This window comes from Rutidosis leptorrhynchoides, chromosome 6 (genome assembly GCF_046630445.1).
Source record: "Rutidosis leptorrhynchoides isolate AG116_Rl617_1_P2 chromosome 6, CSIRO_AGI_Rlap_v1, whole genome shotgun sequence".
In the NCBI taxonomy this organism is placed as follows: Eukaryota; Viridiplantae; Streptophyta; class Magnoliopsida; order Asterales; family Asteraceae; genus Rutidosis; species Rutidosis leptorrhynchoides.
In genome coordinates this window covers 326,116,551-326,131,087 of record NC_092338.1, presented here as the reverse complement: position 1 = coordinate 326,131,087, position 14,537 = coordinate 326,116,551, and the positions used below count along the sequence as shown (strand labels likewise).

Below are 14,537 nucleotides of genomic sequence, written 5' to 3'. Positions count from 1 at the left end.
GTTCGGCCACGTGCCACAAACACGCGTTTCTTGTGATGTTTCTTCTTCGCAGACGCCAAAGAAAAGCCGGCCGGTCACGCGCCGCTACCGCCGATTTTAGCGTTTCTTGGATGCCAACGGGGGTAAGTGACCCCGTCACTTACCCCGTTACGAATGGTCTAATTCATTTGAAAGTAACGGGTCCAAAAGGTTGTATACTTCTTTTCAAAAAGGATTGTCCTTCACGATATTCATAAACCACAGGGCTAATTTTGCAACTCCAAATAGAGATTGAACTCGTAATTTGATCCAAACCACACACTCACACAAGGACTGTTCTTGTAATTTTATCTTTGATTTTTCTAGACTAGTTTCAAGTCAACGTGCATCGTCTTCAAATCGAACTAAAATGTAACTGCTCCGGGCTAAAAGGTTCAAGTCGGTCTCGAATTAACAAACCAGAAATCATAATCATAAAACCATATATCATATCATATCTCGTAATTCCTTAAACACAAACAACTGACTAATATGGAGTAATTATTAATACCATCTCGTTTTGATTTTAAGTAAACGATTAAGTAAAGATTACACATACAACCACAACATATTTACAAATTTCACAGGATAAAAACTAAATCAAAACAAAAGCAACGCGATCCGTACAGATTCAAGCTTCAACAGATGAACGGCGGTAAAGTTTTCCGAAAACATGAAGAGCGGTGACAAAACCGATGAAGCAAACGCTCAAAACGAGAACAATAGTCGGTGAGATTTTCAGTCCAGGAGCATCGTCGGTGTAAAACCTGAGCATGTTGCTGTTTCCGCTATTACCGGAACTAGTGGTGGAGGTGGTGAAATTGGAGGATGATCCGGTGGTGAGACGACGGCGTCGTAGGCCGGCAGTGGCGGCAGGTGAGCCGCGAGGTACGGTACCGATTGGACCGGGTCGGGTATTGGAGGCTTGAGATTGAGATGATCCTCTTGCCATTGATGAGGTTAATTGATGAAATGAATGTTCGAGAAGGTGGAAACTGAGAAGGGAATAGGAAAGGGAAAGTGAAAAAAGTGATTTTGGAACCCTAGGATGAACTCGGTGACTATATTGTTTTTATTTTTTTACTTTAATTTTTAATTTTTAATTTAGGAGTATTTATTTATATTTATAAATAAGTCTAAAATCAAATTATTCGGCCAAAGTAGCTCAAAGCCTCAAATATAGTCAAATATGTCCCTAGTCCTCATCAAGTTGACCTATGAGTCCCGAGTCCCTACGAAGTCCCGATTGACTAGTCTCCGACTAGACTTTTACATCGTTGCTTGTAACATTATTCTTAGTGTCTTGGAAAATGATGAAATGCTTGTTGCTTTCTAATACAATGAATTCGTCAGGATGGCTACAAAGATTCACGAGTGGTTGTGTGATCCACAAGTTGCTTAGAGGAAGGACCGGCTATGTCGAATATGGCCAGGGCCGGCCCTAGGGTAGGGCCACAGGGGCGACCGCATCCGGGCATCACATTTTAAGGGGCATCAAATTTGGAATTTTGAGTTTTTTTCAAGTGCAGATAATTTTTTTTTATTTTTTTTAAGTTTAGAAGAGAAATTTCATGGAGAAAGGGAGAGGAAGAAGGAAACGTCAAAAGTTGGAAAGAGAAAAAAATCTTTTGTTCTTTGATATTGTAAGCTTTTTTTTTCCTTTGTCAGATGTGTAAATTTTATTAAAATCCAATATATCGTAGATATAGGGTATTGTACAATCACGTATGAATTTTGAAATTCTAGTCTAGCAATAGAGGTGACATAATAATGTGAATTCATAAAATAAGTTTACTGATTTCTTAATATAATACTCCATAGTACTACTTGATTTTTATATTTTCTTTAATTTAATTATTCTTACAAGGAACTAAAGTCATTTTTTGAAAGTTCTATTTTATTGGTATGTCACAGACAATTTTTGGTATAGTATAAAAATAAATATTTTTAAGATGTCAATTTTTAAAAAAATGTTTAAGAATAGAATTGTAAAGTTGATTGCCTTTTTTGAATGTAGGCAATTATTTTGAAATAAAAGAAAAATATAATTATAGACACATATTTCGGGATAGATCGAGTAATAGTCTAATAATTTAGACACATGTTATATTAACTTGATATTTCTATTTTATAATTTACGCATTAATTAAATCACGTATGAAAAAGAATAAGACACTATAAAGATTTTAACTAGACTCGAAATCTATCACTTTTATCGTAGTTTATCTCTTCAAATTGTCACACTAAATTTATTTAAAAAAAAATTATCGTGAAAATGAGTTATATAAGTCGATTAGCTTTCGAACACTTGTTTATAAATATAATATGGGGCATTATTTGATCGTTTCGCCCCGGGCAACAGAACACTCAGGATCGGCTCTGAATATGGCTAAGTCATCTCGTGTTGGTGTGTCTAAAATATAGTTATCTGGTGACCGCAATAGTAGTTATTGTGGGGTGCAAATCAAAGTTACACATTGAAAACTAAAAGAAAGTAATGTCTGAGTATATACTTATAGGTTACTTCCTGTATCAATAATTAATTTTCGAGTATTAAGAAATTTTGTGAGCTTCTATGTTCGACATGTTGTTGGGCTAAAGTTGTTCTAACAATTATATAGAGTATATGTTTTCGTTTTTTGCCAAGTAAATAACTATGGGACCATAACCTTTTGTAGCAATGATCAAAATGTAAACAAGTATTATGACAAGCTGTAGACGGTTGTATCATTAATCAGGGAAAAGAATGAATGAGTTAGTATATACTAACAACAATCTGAGTCTTTTTTTTTCTTAGACCACTATTGTCACGGCATCACCCACGGTTATAACGGTGAAAACCTTGAATTGGACATTTTTGAAGCCGGTAGCGCCATAAACGCGGAATTACCGGTAATGAAACTTCGGCATTAGTCACCGATCTGACGAAAAGATAGAGGCGTGAGATGCGATGTCACACCCCCAGTTAGGGCCTGGGCGAAATGTGATTCAATATTATAATACATACCAACATATTATAAAATGAGAACAAATACTATATGAATAAAACCAAATTTGCAGCGGAAGGATTAATAATGTCGTTACAAGAATTATAAATTGTTCAAATGCAGAAAAGTAAATATGTGATAAGTCTTGATCCTAGCCAAGTAAGTCATCACATAAGCAGTAGATATAGAGGTCCTGATCATTCAGTACCTGAGACAAACATGCTAAAAGTGTCAACCAAAAAGGTTGAGTGAAATTCATAGGTTTAACAAATATGATTGACCGTTTGTTCTTAGACCACAAGATTTGTTATAAAAGTAGATCACGCAGATCCAAAAGTAGTACTGATTCGTGATATTTTAGACTAAACGTTTGTTTTGTTGCCCCGATGATAAGTTGACAGTACCTTATCACCATGTTTAAATCATTATTAAGTAATACAAAGACATCGCGGTCAAATGTATCGGGGACGTTACTCCCGATAGGCCTACCCCCAATAATTAAGAATGCCTTATCCTGAAAGCAATTAAAAAATATCACTGTGGGGTCTTAGTAGCATAAGCTAGTCATAGCACAGTTTAAGTTCGTACTTGTGTCTAAGTTGTTTAAAGTATAAAAGCAGCATGTGTCTCACCCCAGTAAGTATAAAAAGTGCTATAGCAATAAGAGTGGGGCTATGAAAGTCACCTTAGTAATTCGGTGAGTGAAAGTATTCCTTAAAGAGAAAGTATGGATGATCGAAGCACAGAGAAGTCAACCTAAGAATAAGTTGAGAATAGTTTAGATGTTTTGCCCTTTGTTAAGATAAATTTATGAATGTTTAAGTGTAGTTTCCTTTACTAAGTTTCCATGTTTAGTAAGTTTCTTATTAAAGAAGGTTTCTCGTTTTGGAAAGGCTTTTCATATTAGACGAACTTCCAATCTAACACTTTCAATTCGAATGGCCTTTTCAGGTCATAGGGTTCTGAGCCACATGACCCTTTAAATCGGAAGCCCAAACTCTCCGCCTAGACTTTCGAGCGTCCACTCCTCCGAGAAAGATCAAGATCTATACCCGTCTAATATACCCTTCCAATACGTTTTAGGTTTAAAGTTTAAGTTATACTTATAAGTAATAATAGTAGTATTAGATAAGTAGGTTAAATTAGTGTAGTAGTAATTAAAGGTAGTATTAAAGGTTTAGGGTTTAGTATTTTAATTTATATCTTATATTTATTATTCATGTAAGGATACATATATATATATATATATATATATATATATATATATATATATATATATATATATATATATATATATATATATATATATATATATAGTTTAAATTTAAGTTTTAGATCAATATAAGCATTAATAATTGTCTAATAATGCTCACTAATATTTTATTGACTTCTTATTAGAAGGTAACATGTTTAAAACTTTATAAAAATTTTCTATACATTAATACTAGTTTTTATGCATTAATTATTATTTGCTATTATTGTTTTAATAGCTAAATACAATTAAATAGATAAAAATGTTTTAAATCACATATAATATTTTTATTAGGATCTACTGATCAATATAAATATAGGAAAATTTTATAATTCATTGTTATGATGTTTAAGTATTTATTTCAAATTTTGCTCTCGGTTTACAATAATTCATAGTTAATTATGTATAAAATACCAATTTAACTCAAATAAAATATTTTATATTTTTCGTGACCTTCCATAAGTGTACTAAACTCAAGAAAATTATTTATATATATATGTTACAGATTTAAATATTTAATTCGAAATTTTCATTATTTCTAATATTAAATAATAATAAAATATAATTCGACTTTTAAATTCAACTTTTATAATTTTCGCTTGTTTGTTCAAGTATTACAATCTCAGGAAAATTATTTCTATACTTATATTACGGACTTGACTATTTATTTCAAATTTTGTTTTGTTTTATGTATATAATCGGAATTAAATATAATTAAATAGTTAATAATTCTAAAAATAATTTTTACATCATTTTTAATTATTTTCCAACTGTTTTCCTTCAGTACATATAGTTCTCATTATTTAAAAACCTTTTATCTCTATTTATGTGTATTTACATATAATTACCGAAACAATGATAAATAGAAAATAAATATATAAAATGATAAATAAACCAAACATTCAGTTCCAGAAATGTTTTTATATCATGTGTGACACTCGAAAATTATTAGATCAGTTATATAAATTCGTTTAATATTTATTATGCATTTACATGTATTTACCGATAATTTAATAATTTGTTTTTAAATATAAATTAATATAATTTCCGAATATATAAATCATAAAAATAATTTTTATAACCATTATGATACTTTATACTAATTATCATGTATTTATTTTATTTATTTATAATTAACTTGAATTTAATTTGTATTTAACAATCGGCTAACATAAAAACATAATAAAAACTGAAATAAAATTATAAAAAAAAAATATAGAGAACTTACAAAAAAAATTTCCAGAGATTTGAGAGAGAATTCTTCAAGTTTTTGGTGTACAAAATTTGTGAACTAGGCTATGGTATTTATAGTTAAAATTTTTAGTAAAGAGAAAATAAAAAATACAAAAGTTTATATAAAAAAATAACTAGTGTCTTGAAAAAAAATTAAAAGTATTTATGGCCAGTCATGCCATCATTTTAAAATATAAATAAATAAAAGTAAAATTAAAAGTAGGAATAAAATAAATAAAAGTGGATCTAGATCTAGTTTATATATAAAAAATATTTTTTTTTTTTTTACAAACGGCCGAAGCCCTTGATGGGTGTTTATATATTTTTCTTTTTTAAAAACAGAATATATATATTTCATAGTTCTAATAATGTTAACTAACTTAATTTCTATTTTTATTTAATTATTAAATACTAATTTTGATAAATATAAATATATATTCGGTATTTATGGAATTATAAATACTAAATGTGTTTTTTTTAATTAAATTATTACTTTATAATTTTATTAGTTTTATATATGTTACTACATTTATATATACTTGTATTTATTATATAGTTAATTGTATAATATATTAACTAAAAAAATAATATAAGTATTTTATATGTATTCATGTTATGACATAATATTTTTTTTTTAAAAATTCTTACGCGTACGTTGTTGAATAAAATTCATTATTCGTTTAACGTTCGTTAATTTCGTATGTATATAACGACCTTTTATTAATACTTAGAGTTTATTCATTTTACTTAAATCTTTTGTTCGGGCATTATATAGATGGAAAGAAAAAAATGAGGGTCGTTATAGTACCTCCCCGTTAATGAAAACTTCGTCCCGAAGTTTTAAGTGGAGTTCCCGTCTGCTTCATCAACAGTTGGGAAGAGATGGGGGTATTTCCGTATCATTTGGTCTTTGCATTCCCAGGTATATTCGGGGCCCCTACGCGAATTCCAACGGACTTTAACAATAGGTATGTTGCTCTTACGAGTCTCTTTGACCTCTTCTTTCATAATCTCTATAGGTTCTTCGACAAAGTGCATTTGCTCATCAATGCGGATATCATTCAAAGGAATAACAAGAGTATCTTCGGCGAGACACTTTTTCAGATTTGAGACATGAAACACATCATGTACTTGACTTAGTTCAGCTGGAAGTTCTAATCGATACGCAACGGGACCGATTCTTTGAATAACTTTGAAAGGTCCAACATAACGCGGACTGAGTTTACTTCGTTTACCGAAGCGGATAACACCTTTCCAAGGAGATACTTTCAACATAACGTTATCTCCAACTTGGAATTCTAACGGTTTTCGGTGAGGGTCGGCATAACTCTTTTGTCGACTACGAGCGGTTTCTAAACGCTTCTTGATTTGCATGATCTTTTCGGAAGTTTCATGAATAAGTTCAGGACCAGTTAATTGTCTGTCCTCGAGTTCATCCCAACATAACGGAGATCTACATTTGCGTCTGTATAAAGCTTCAAATGGTGTAGCTTTAATACTAGAGTGATAGCTGTTGTTGTAAGAAAACTCGACTAAAGGTAGGTGTTTATCCCACCCTTTACCGAAATCGATAACACATGCTCGTAGCATATCCTCCAAAGTTTGGATAGTTCGTTCACTTTGACCGTCCGTTTGCGGATGATAAGCTGTACTCATGTCAAGTCGAGTTCCAAGAGACGCTTGCAAGGATTTCCAGAAATTGGAAGTAAATCGACTATCGCGATCCGAGATAATAGAAGTAGGGACACCGTGACGAGTAACAATCTCTTTAACATAGAGTCGAGCTAACTTTTCCATTCTGTCAGTCTCTTTGATTGGTATGAAATGTGCAGACTTAGTGAGACGATCAACTATGACCCAAATCGTATCATTGCCATTTGCAGTCTTAGGAAATTTTGTGATAAAGTCCATAGCTATACCATCCCACTTCCACTGTGGAATATCGGGTTGAGTTAGAAGACCAGAAGGCTTTTGGTGCTCGGCTTTGACTTTCGAACAAGTAAGACACTTACTCACATAAGTAGCAATGTCGCCTTTCATGTTGGGCCACCAGTAGAATTCTTTCATATCCTGATACATTTTAGTAGAACCGGGATGAATAGAATACCTAGTCTTATGTGCTTCATCCAAGACTAGTTCACGGAGATTACCATAACGAGGAACCCAAATTCGATTACCAAAGTATCTTGTACCATTGGACTTAACTTGCAGTTGGTTTTCGAAATTTATAGGTCCTTCACCTTCGATAAGTGTCGGTTTAATAGCTTCCAATTGAGCTTCACAGATTCGTGAAATAAGATTCGATTTGATTTTTAGGTTTAAAGCACGAACACGTTTAACATCGTCTTTTCGGCTAAGGGCATCGGCAACTACATTCGCCTTGCCAGGATGATATTTCAGCTCACAATGATAATCGTTCAATGTCTCGAGCCATCGGCTTTGCCTCATATTCAGCTGTTTTTGATCAAAGATGTGTCGAAGACTTTTATGGTCAGTGTACACCGTAAAGTGAGTACCATACAGATAATGTCTCCATATCTTTAATGCAAATACCACGGCACCTAACTCAAGGTCATGTGTGGTATAGTTTACTTCATGTTTCTTCAACTGCCTAGATGCATAGGCGATAACCTTTTCTCGTTGCATTAAAACACAACCAAAGCCTTGCTTCGAAGCATCGCAGTAAACAACAAAGTCATCTGAACCTTCGGGTAAAGATAGAATCGGGGCTGTGGTCAATTTCTCTTTCAAAATCTTGAAAGCAGATTCCTGTTCTTCAGACCACTCAAATTTCTTCCCTTTGTGAGTTAACTTGGTGAGAGGCTTTGCAAGAAGAGAAAAATCTTTAATAAATTTTCGGTAGTAACCGGCAAGTCCCAAAAATTGGCGAATATGCTTCGCCGTCTTTGGCACTTCCCAATTCTGAACGGCGGTGATTTTAGCGGGATCGACATGTATTCCGTTACTATCTACAACATGTCCAAGGAATTGTATGGTTCTAAGCCAAAACTCACACTTAGAAAATTTTGCGTAGAGTTGTTCTTTTCTTAAGAGTTCAAGAATCAATCGTAAATGTTGCTCATGTTCTTTCTCGCTTTTAGAATAGATCAAGATGTCGTCGATGAAAACAATAACGAATTTATCAAGGTAAGGCTTGCAAACACGGTTCATAAGATCCATAAATACGGCTGGAGCATTGGTTAAACCGAAAGGCATAACACAGAATTCGTAATGTCCGTATCGGGTGCGAAATGCAGTCTTAGGAATGTCGGATTCCTTGACTCTGAGCTGGTGATAACCGGATCTTAAATCAATCTTAGAATAAACGCTTGACCCTTGAAGTTGGTCGAATAGATCATCAATGCGAGGTAACGGGTAACGATTCTTTATGGTAAGCTTGTTGAGCTCTCGGTAATCAATACACATTCTCAATGTACCATCCTTCTTTTTGACAAATAAGACAGGAGCTCCCCACGGGGATGAACTTGGACGAATAAAACCTAGATCCAAAAGTTCTTGGAGTTGGTTAGAAAGTTCCTTCATTTCGGAAGGTGCTAAACGATACGGTGCTTTAGCAATGGGTGCAGCACCTGGAGATAAATCGATTTGAAACTCAACTTGACGAGGCGGTGGAAGACCAGGGAGATCTTCGGGAAACACATTGGGAAAATCTTTAACAACCGGGACATTTTCAATACGCGTTTCTTCGAATTCGATCATTTTAACGTGAGCTAGTATGGCGGAGTAACCTTTCACAAGGTACTTACGGGCTTTAAGACATGAGATGATATTAAGATTGGAACAACTCTGTTTGCCTTTGATAATAAGAGTTTCTCCACTTCCTAACGGAATTTGAACGGTCTTATCGAAACACATGATGGTTGCTCTCAATGGACCTAACCAATCCATTCCAACCACTACATCGAAACTACCTAGCTCGACCGGCAAAAGGTCTATCTTGAATTCCTTATCGGCTAGAATTAGGTTGCAGTTTTTATATATTTTATCAACTTTCATTAACTTCCCATTAGCCACTTCTACTAATCGTCTGGTTTGTAGGGTTTGGGGCTTTTCAGTAAAAAAGGTGCAAAACTCATTTGACACATAACTCTTATCGGCTCCCGTATCAAATAAAATAGTGGCATAACAATTATTGACGAGGTACGTACCGGTAATGACCTCATCCTCATCACTGGCTTCTGCAGCAGTAATCACAAAAGCACGACCTTTGGCAGTAGCATTTGCTCCAGTAGCTGGAGTATCTTTCTTCTTTGGACAATTCGGGCTAATATGCCCCTTTTCACCACAAGTATAGCATGTTGGAGGAGCTCTAGCCGGAACAATGGCTCTATTCTGAGGTAGGGTTCTACAAGTCTTTGCAGCATGGCCTATCTTCTTACATATTGTACACACAGCAGTGCACTTTCCCGGATGATGCCTTTCACATTTAGAACAAAACGGACTAGTACCCTGATAACCGGGTCTCGTACCATTTCCCGGTTTCTTGTTAACATTTTGAGCTGAACCCTGAGATGGTTCAAATTTCCTCTTATTGTCACCGTTTTTAACTTCGACTTGTTTATTAACCGAAACTCTCCTACGTTTAGCCATCATTAAACTCTGTGCCATGTGGATCACAGCATCCACAGTAACCTTCTCGGCAGAAATCACATTCCCTTGAACATCCTCGGGTAGACCCTCGATATACCGCTCTATCCTGCGGGCTTCAGTTGGGAACATTTCGGGACATAAGGTAGAAAGCTCCAAAAAACGATTGGTATAGTTTTCGATATCGGTTCCTTTAACTCTGAGTTCCCAGTACTCAGCCTTGAGCTTTTGGACTTGACTTCTTGGGCAAAACTTAGTGATCATCATGCCTTTGAGTTCATCCCATGGGGTAGCATTAGCATTATCTATTCCCACAGATTTGGCATGAGCAGTCCACCATGTCATAGCATTGCCAGTGAGTGAACTTGTGGAAAACTTCATCATTATCTCCGCAGTTACAGATACGGAAGATTGATTCTAGCTTTTCAAACCATCGGACCAGTTCTACGGCTTCTTCTTTTCCACTAAAAGTGGGTGGGTTACAGTTCTTAAAATCTTTATAGGAGCAAGTTTTAGAAGGAACATTATGATTGTTATTGTTATTGCCTTGGGCGGCCGCTAGCAACAATTGAAATTGTTCAGTAGAAAGAGTGACATTTGGTATAAGATTGTTGTTGTTGTTGTTGTTGCCACGAGTTGAGTGAGCCATTGATCTTCAATACATAAATACATTATTAGTTGAAGAATCAAGGTGTTATAAGTTTACAATCATGATTTATAACGTTTGCACAACATACATAGGTGAATAAGACAATATGCTTAAATAAACACTTAACATTATTGGAAACGAGGCATTATATAAGCCTTTATTACACGAGTTTGGAATGGAAAAAGTTTAGGCATAAGCCTTTACATAGATGGGTAAATGGAAAATAGGAAAACAAAAGATAGGTTTTAGTTCTTCTTTTTCTCGTTCTCAGCTTCCTTCATAAATTTCTCTATCTTTTCATTTTTCGCCTTTTATTTCTCGTGGAGGTATTCAAAATTATCGTAGAGGTTAGTGATGCAGCTGTTGACAAAGTTGTTGTTGAAATCCTTGATAGCCAGTTGATGATTGATTCGGTTTTTCTCTATTTTCATCTTAGACTCAACTAGTTCTTGGAGGTAGGCAAGAGATTGCTTTCCCCAACGGGTATTCGGTTCTTCCTCAGTCTTCACTTTCATTACTGTCTCCATCACTTTGTCCATGTTATTTTTCACAAGTTTTTCTAGCTTTTCAGTTTGAGAGTCGAAGGACTCTTTGATGATTTCTTTCAAGATTGTGTTTTCTTTTTCTAGGTTGTTTAGAAGCATTTCTATCCGAGCAACATGGCGCCTACTATACTCTTTATTCTTATCACAACTTCGCTGAAGGTTGAGGAGGTTACTCTTCATCATCACGTACTCAATGTTATTACAAAATAATGGACCGGCTTCTCTAGTGGCGGCGGGTTCGGGTTGTTTTCTCTTTCGAGATGAGTTTTCAGATGATTCTTCAATAGGCTCCTCTTCAGGCTCATAATCTGAGAAGTCATTGTCATGGTTAGGGAGGTCTTGATGAGCATTCCATTTGGGAGTATTCATCGGTTGATGAGAGTCAGAGTCAGCAGAATTGGTAGGATGTTTTCCTTTGCTTTCATTTCTCGGGGTTGGATAATATTCGGGAGACCCACGCGAGTTGTAACGAGTGTTTGGGCTATAGTTCATTGGTGGTGAAGGAGGACTATAAAGTGGGCTTCGAACTGATTTTTTGGTAGAAGATCCTTCAGTATCTTCCTCAGCTGGTTTGAAAAGAGTCATTTTGTTTATTTGATGATAGCTTGACATCCTAACATTAAGATAGAGATTTTGATTAGATTTTTAAGCTAGGATTGTAAAGAATGAGAGGTAGGGTTGAACTCTTTGCTTTAACATTCTAAGGTAATCCTAAGTGTTTTAAAGTCTAAGGCAGGAAAGGTTATAGTTTCCTAGATCTCTAAGGTACCCTAGCTAACAAATAAGGCACACATAAAATGCAATCCTAGTTCTCTATAACAGCCTGGTTATGCTCTGATACCAATCTGTCACACCCCCAGTTAGGGCCTGGGCGAAATGTGATTCAATATCATAATACATACCAACATATTATAAAATGAGAACAAATACTATATGAATAAAACCAAATTTGCAGCGGAAGGATTAATAATGTCGTTACAAGAATTATAAATTGTTCAAATGCAGAAAAGTAAATATGCGATAAGTCTTGATCCTAGCCAAGTAAGTCATCACATAAGCAGTAGATATAGAGGTCCTGTTCATTCAGTACCTGAGACAAACATGCTAAAAGTGTCAACCAAAAAGGTTGAGTGAAATTCATAGGTTTAACAAATATGATTGACCGTTTGTTCTTAGACCACAAAATTTGTTATAAAAGTAGATCACGCAGATCCAAAAGTAGTACTGATTCGTGATATTTTAAACTAAACATTTGTTTTGTTGCCCCGATGATAAGTTGACAGTACCTTATCACCATGTTTAAATCATTATTAAGTAATACAAAGACATCGCGGTCAAATGTATCGGGGACGTTACTCCCGATAGGCCTACCCCCAATAATTAAGAATGCCTTATCCTGAAAGCAATTAAAAAATATCACTGTGGGGTCTTAGTAGCATAAGCTAGTCATAGCACAGTTTAAGTTCGTACTTGTGTCTAAGTTGTTTAAAGTATAAAAGCAGCATGTGTCTCACCCCAGTAAGTATAAAAAGTGCTATAGCAATAAGAGTGGGGCTATGAAAGTCACCTTAGTAATTCGGTGATTGAAAGTATTCCTTAAAGAGAAAGTATGGATGATCGAAGCACAAAGAAGTCAACCTAAGAATAAGTTGAGAATAGTTTAGATGTTTTGCCCTTTGTTAAGATAAATTTATGAATGTTTAAGTGTAGTTTCCTTTACTAAGTTTTCATGTTTAGTAAGTTTCTTATTAAAGAAGGTTTCTCGTTTTGGAAAGGCTTTTCATATTAGACGAACTTCCAATCTAACACTTTCAATTCGAATGGCCTTTTCAGGTCATAGGGTTCTGAGCCACAGGACCCTTTAAATCAGAAGCCCAAACTCTCCGCCTAGACTTTCGAGCGTCCACTCCTCCGAGAAAGATCAAGATCTATACCCGTCTAATATACCCTTCCAATACGTTTTAGGTTTAAAGTTTAAGTTATACTTATAAGTAATAATAGTAGTATTAGATAAGTAGGTTAAATTAGTGTAGTAGTAATTAAAGGTAGTATTAAAGGTTTAGGGTTTAGTATTTTAATTTATATCTTATATTTATTATTCATGTAAGGATACATATATATATATATATATATATATATATATATATATATATATATATATATATATAGTTTAAATTTAAGTTTTAGATCAATATAAGCCTTAATAATTGTCTAATAATGCTCACTAATATTTTATTGACTTCTTATTAGAAGGTAACATGTTTAAAACTTTATAAAAATTTTCTATACATTAATACTAGTTTTTATGCATTAATTATTATTTGCTATTATTATTTTAATAGCTAAATACAATTAAATAGATAAACATGTTTTAAATCACATCTAATATTTTTCTTAGGATCTACTGATCAATATAAACATAGGAAAATTTTATAATTCATTGTTATGATGTTTAAGTATTTATTTCAAATTTTGCTCTCGGTTTACAATAATTCATAGTTAATTATGTATAAAATACCAATTTAACTCAAATAAAATATTTTATATTTTTCGTGACCTTCCATAAGTGTACTAAACTCAAGAAAATTATTTATATATATATGTTACAGATTTAAATATTTAAATAGAAATTTGCATTATTTCTAATATTAAATAATAATAAAAATATAATTCGACTTTGAAATTCAACTTTTATAATTTTCGCTTGTTTGTTCAAGTATTACAATCTCGGGAAAATTATTTGTATACTTATATTACTGAATTAACTATTTATTTCAAATTTTGTTTTGTTTTATGTATATAATCGGAATTAAATATAAATAAATAGTTAATAATTCTAAAAATAATTTTTACATCATTTTTAATTGTTTTCCAACTGTTTTCCTTCAGTACATATAGTTCTCATTATTTAAAAACCTTTTATCTCTATTTATGTGTATTTACATATAATTACCGAAACAATGATAAATAGAAAATAAATATATAAAATGATAAATAAACCAAACATTCAGTTCCAGAAATGTTTTTATATCATGTGTGACACTCTAAAATTATTATATCAGTTATATAAATTCGTTTAATATTTATTATGCATTTACATGTATTTACCGATAATTTAATAATTCTTTTTTAAATATAAATTAATATAATTTCTGAATATATAAATCATAAAAATAATTTTTATAACCATTATGATACTTTATACTAATTATCATGTATTTATTTTATTTATTTATAATTAACTT

The 14,537-nt window shown here is 33.2% G+C and overlaps 1 protein-coding gene across 1 annotated transcript; it reads right to left on the bottom strand.

Moving 5' to 3' along the window:
• Positions 1-468: 468 nt before the first annotated feature.
• On the bottom strand, positions 469-1,088 carry LOC139852821 (protein transport protein Sec61 subunit beta). The gene has a single exon (XM_071842159.1). It carries the CDS (start codon positions 968-970, stop codon positions 650-652), a length of 321 nt encoding a protein of 106 aa, XP_071698260.1. The 5' UTR covers positions 971-1,088; the 3' UTR covers positions 469-649.
• Positions 1,089-14,537: the final 13,449 nt, after the last annotated feature.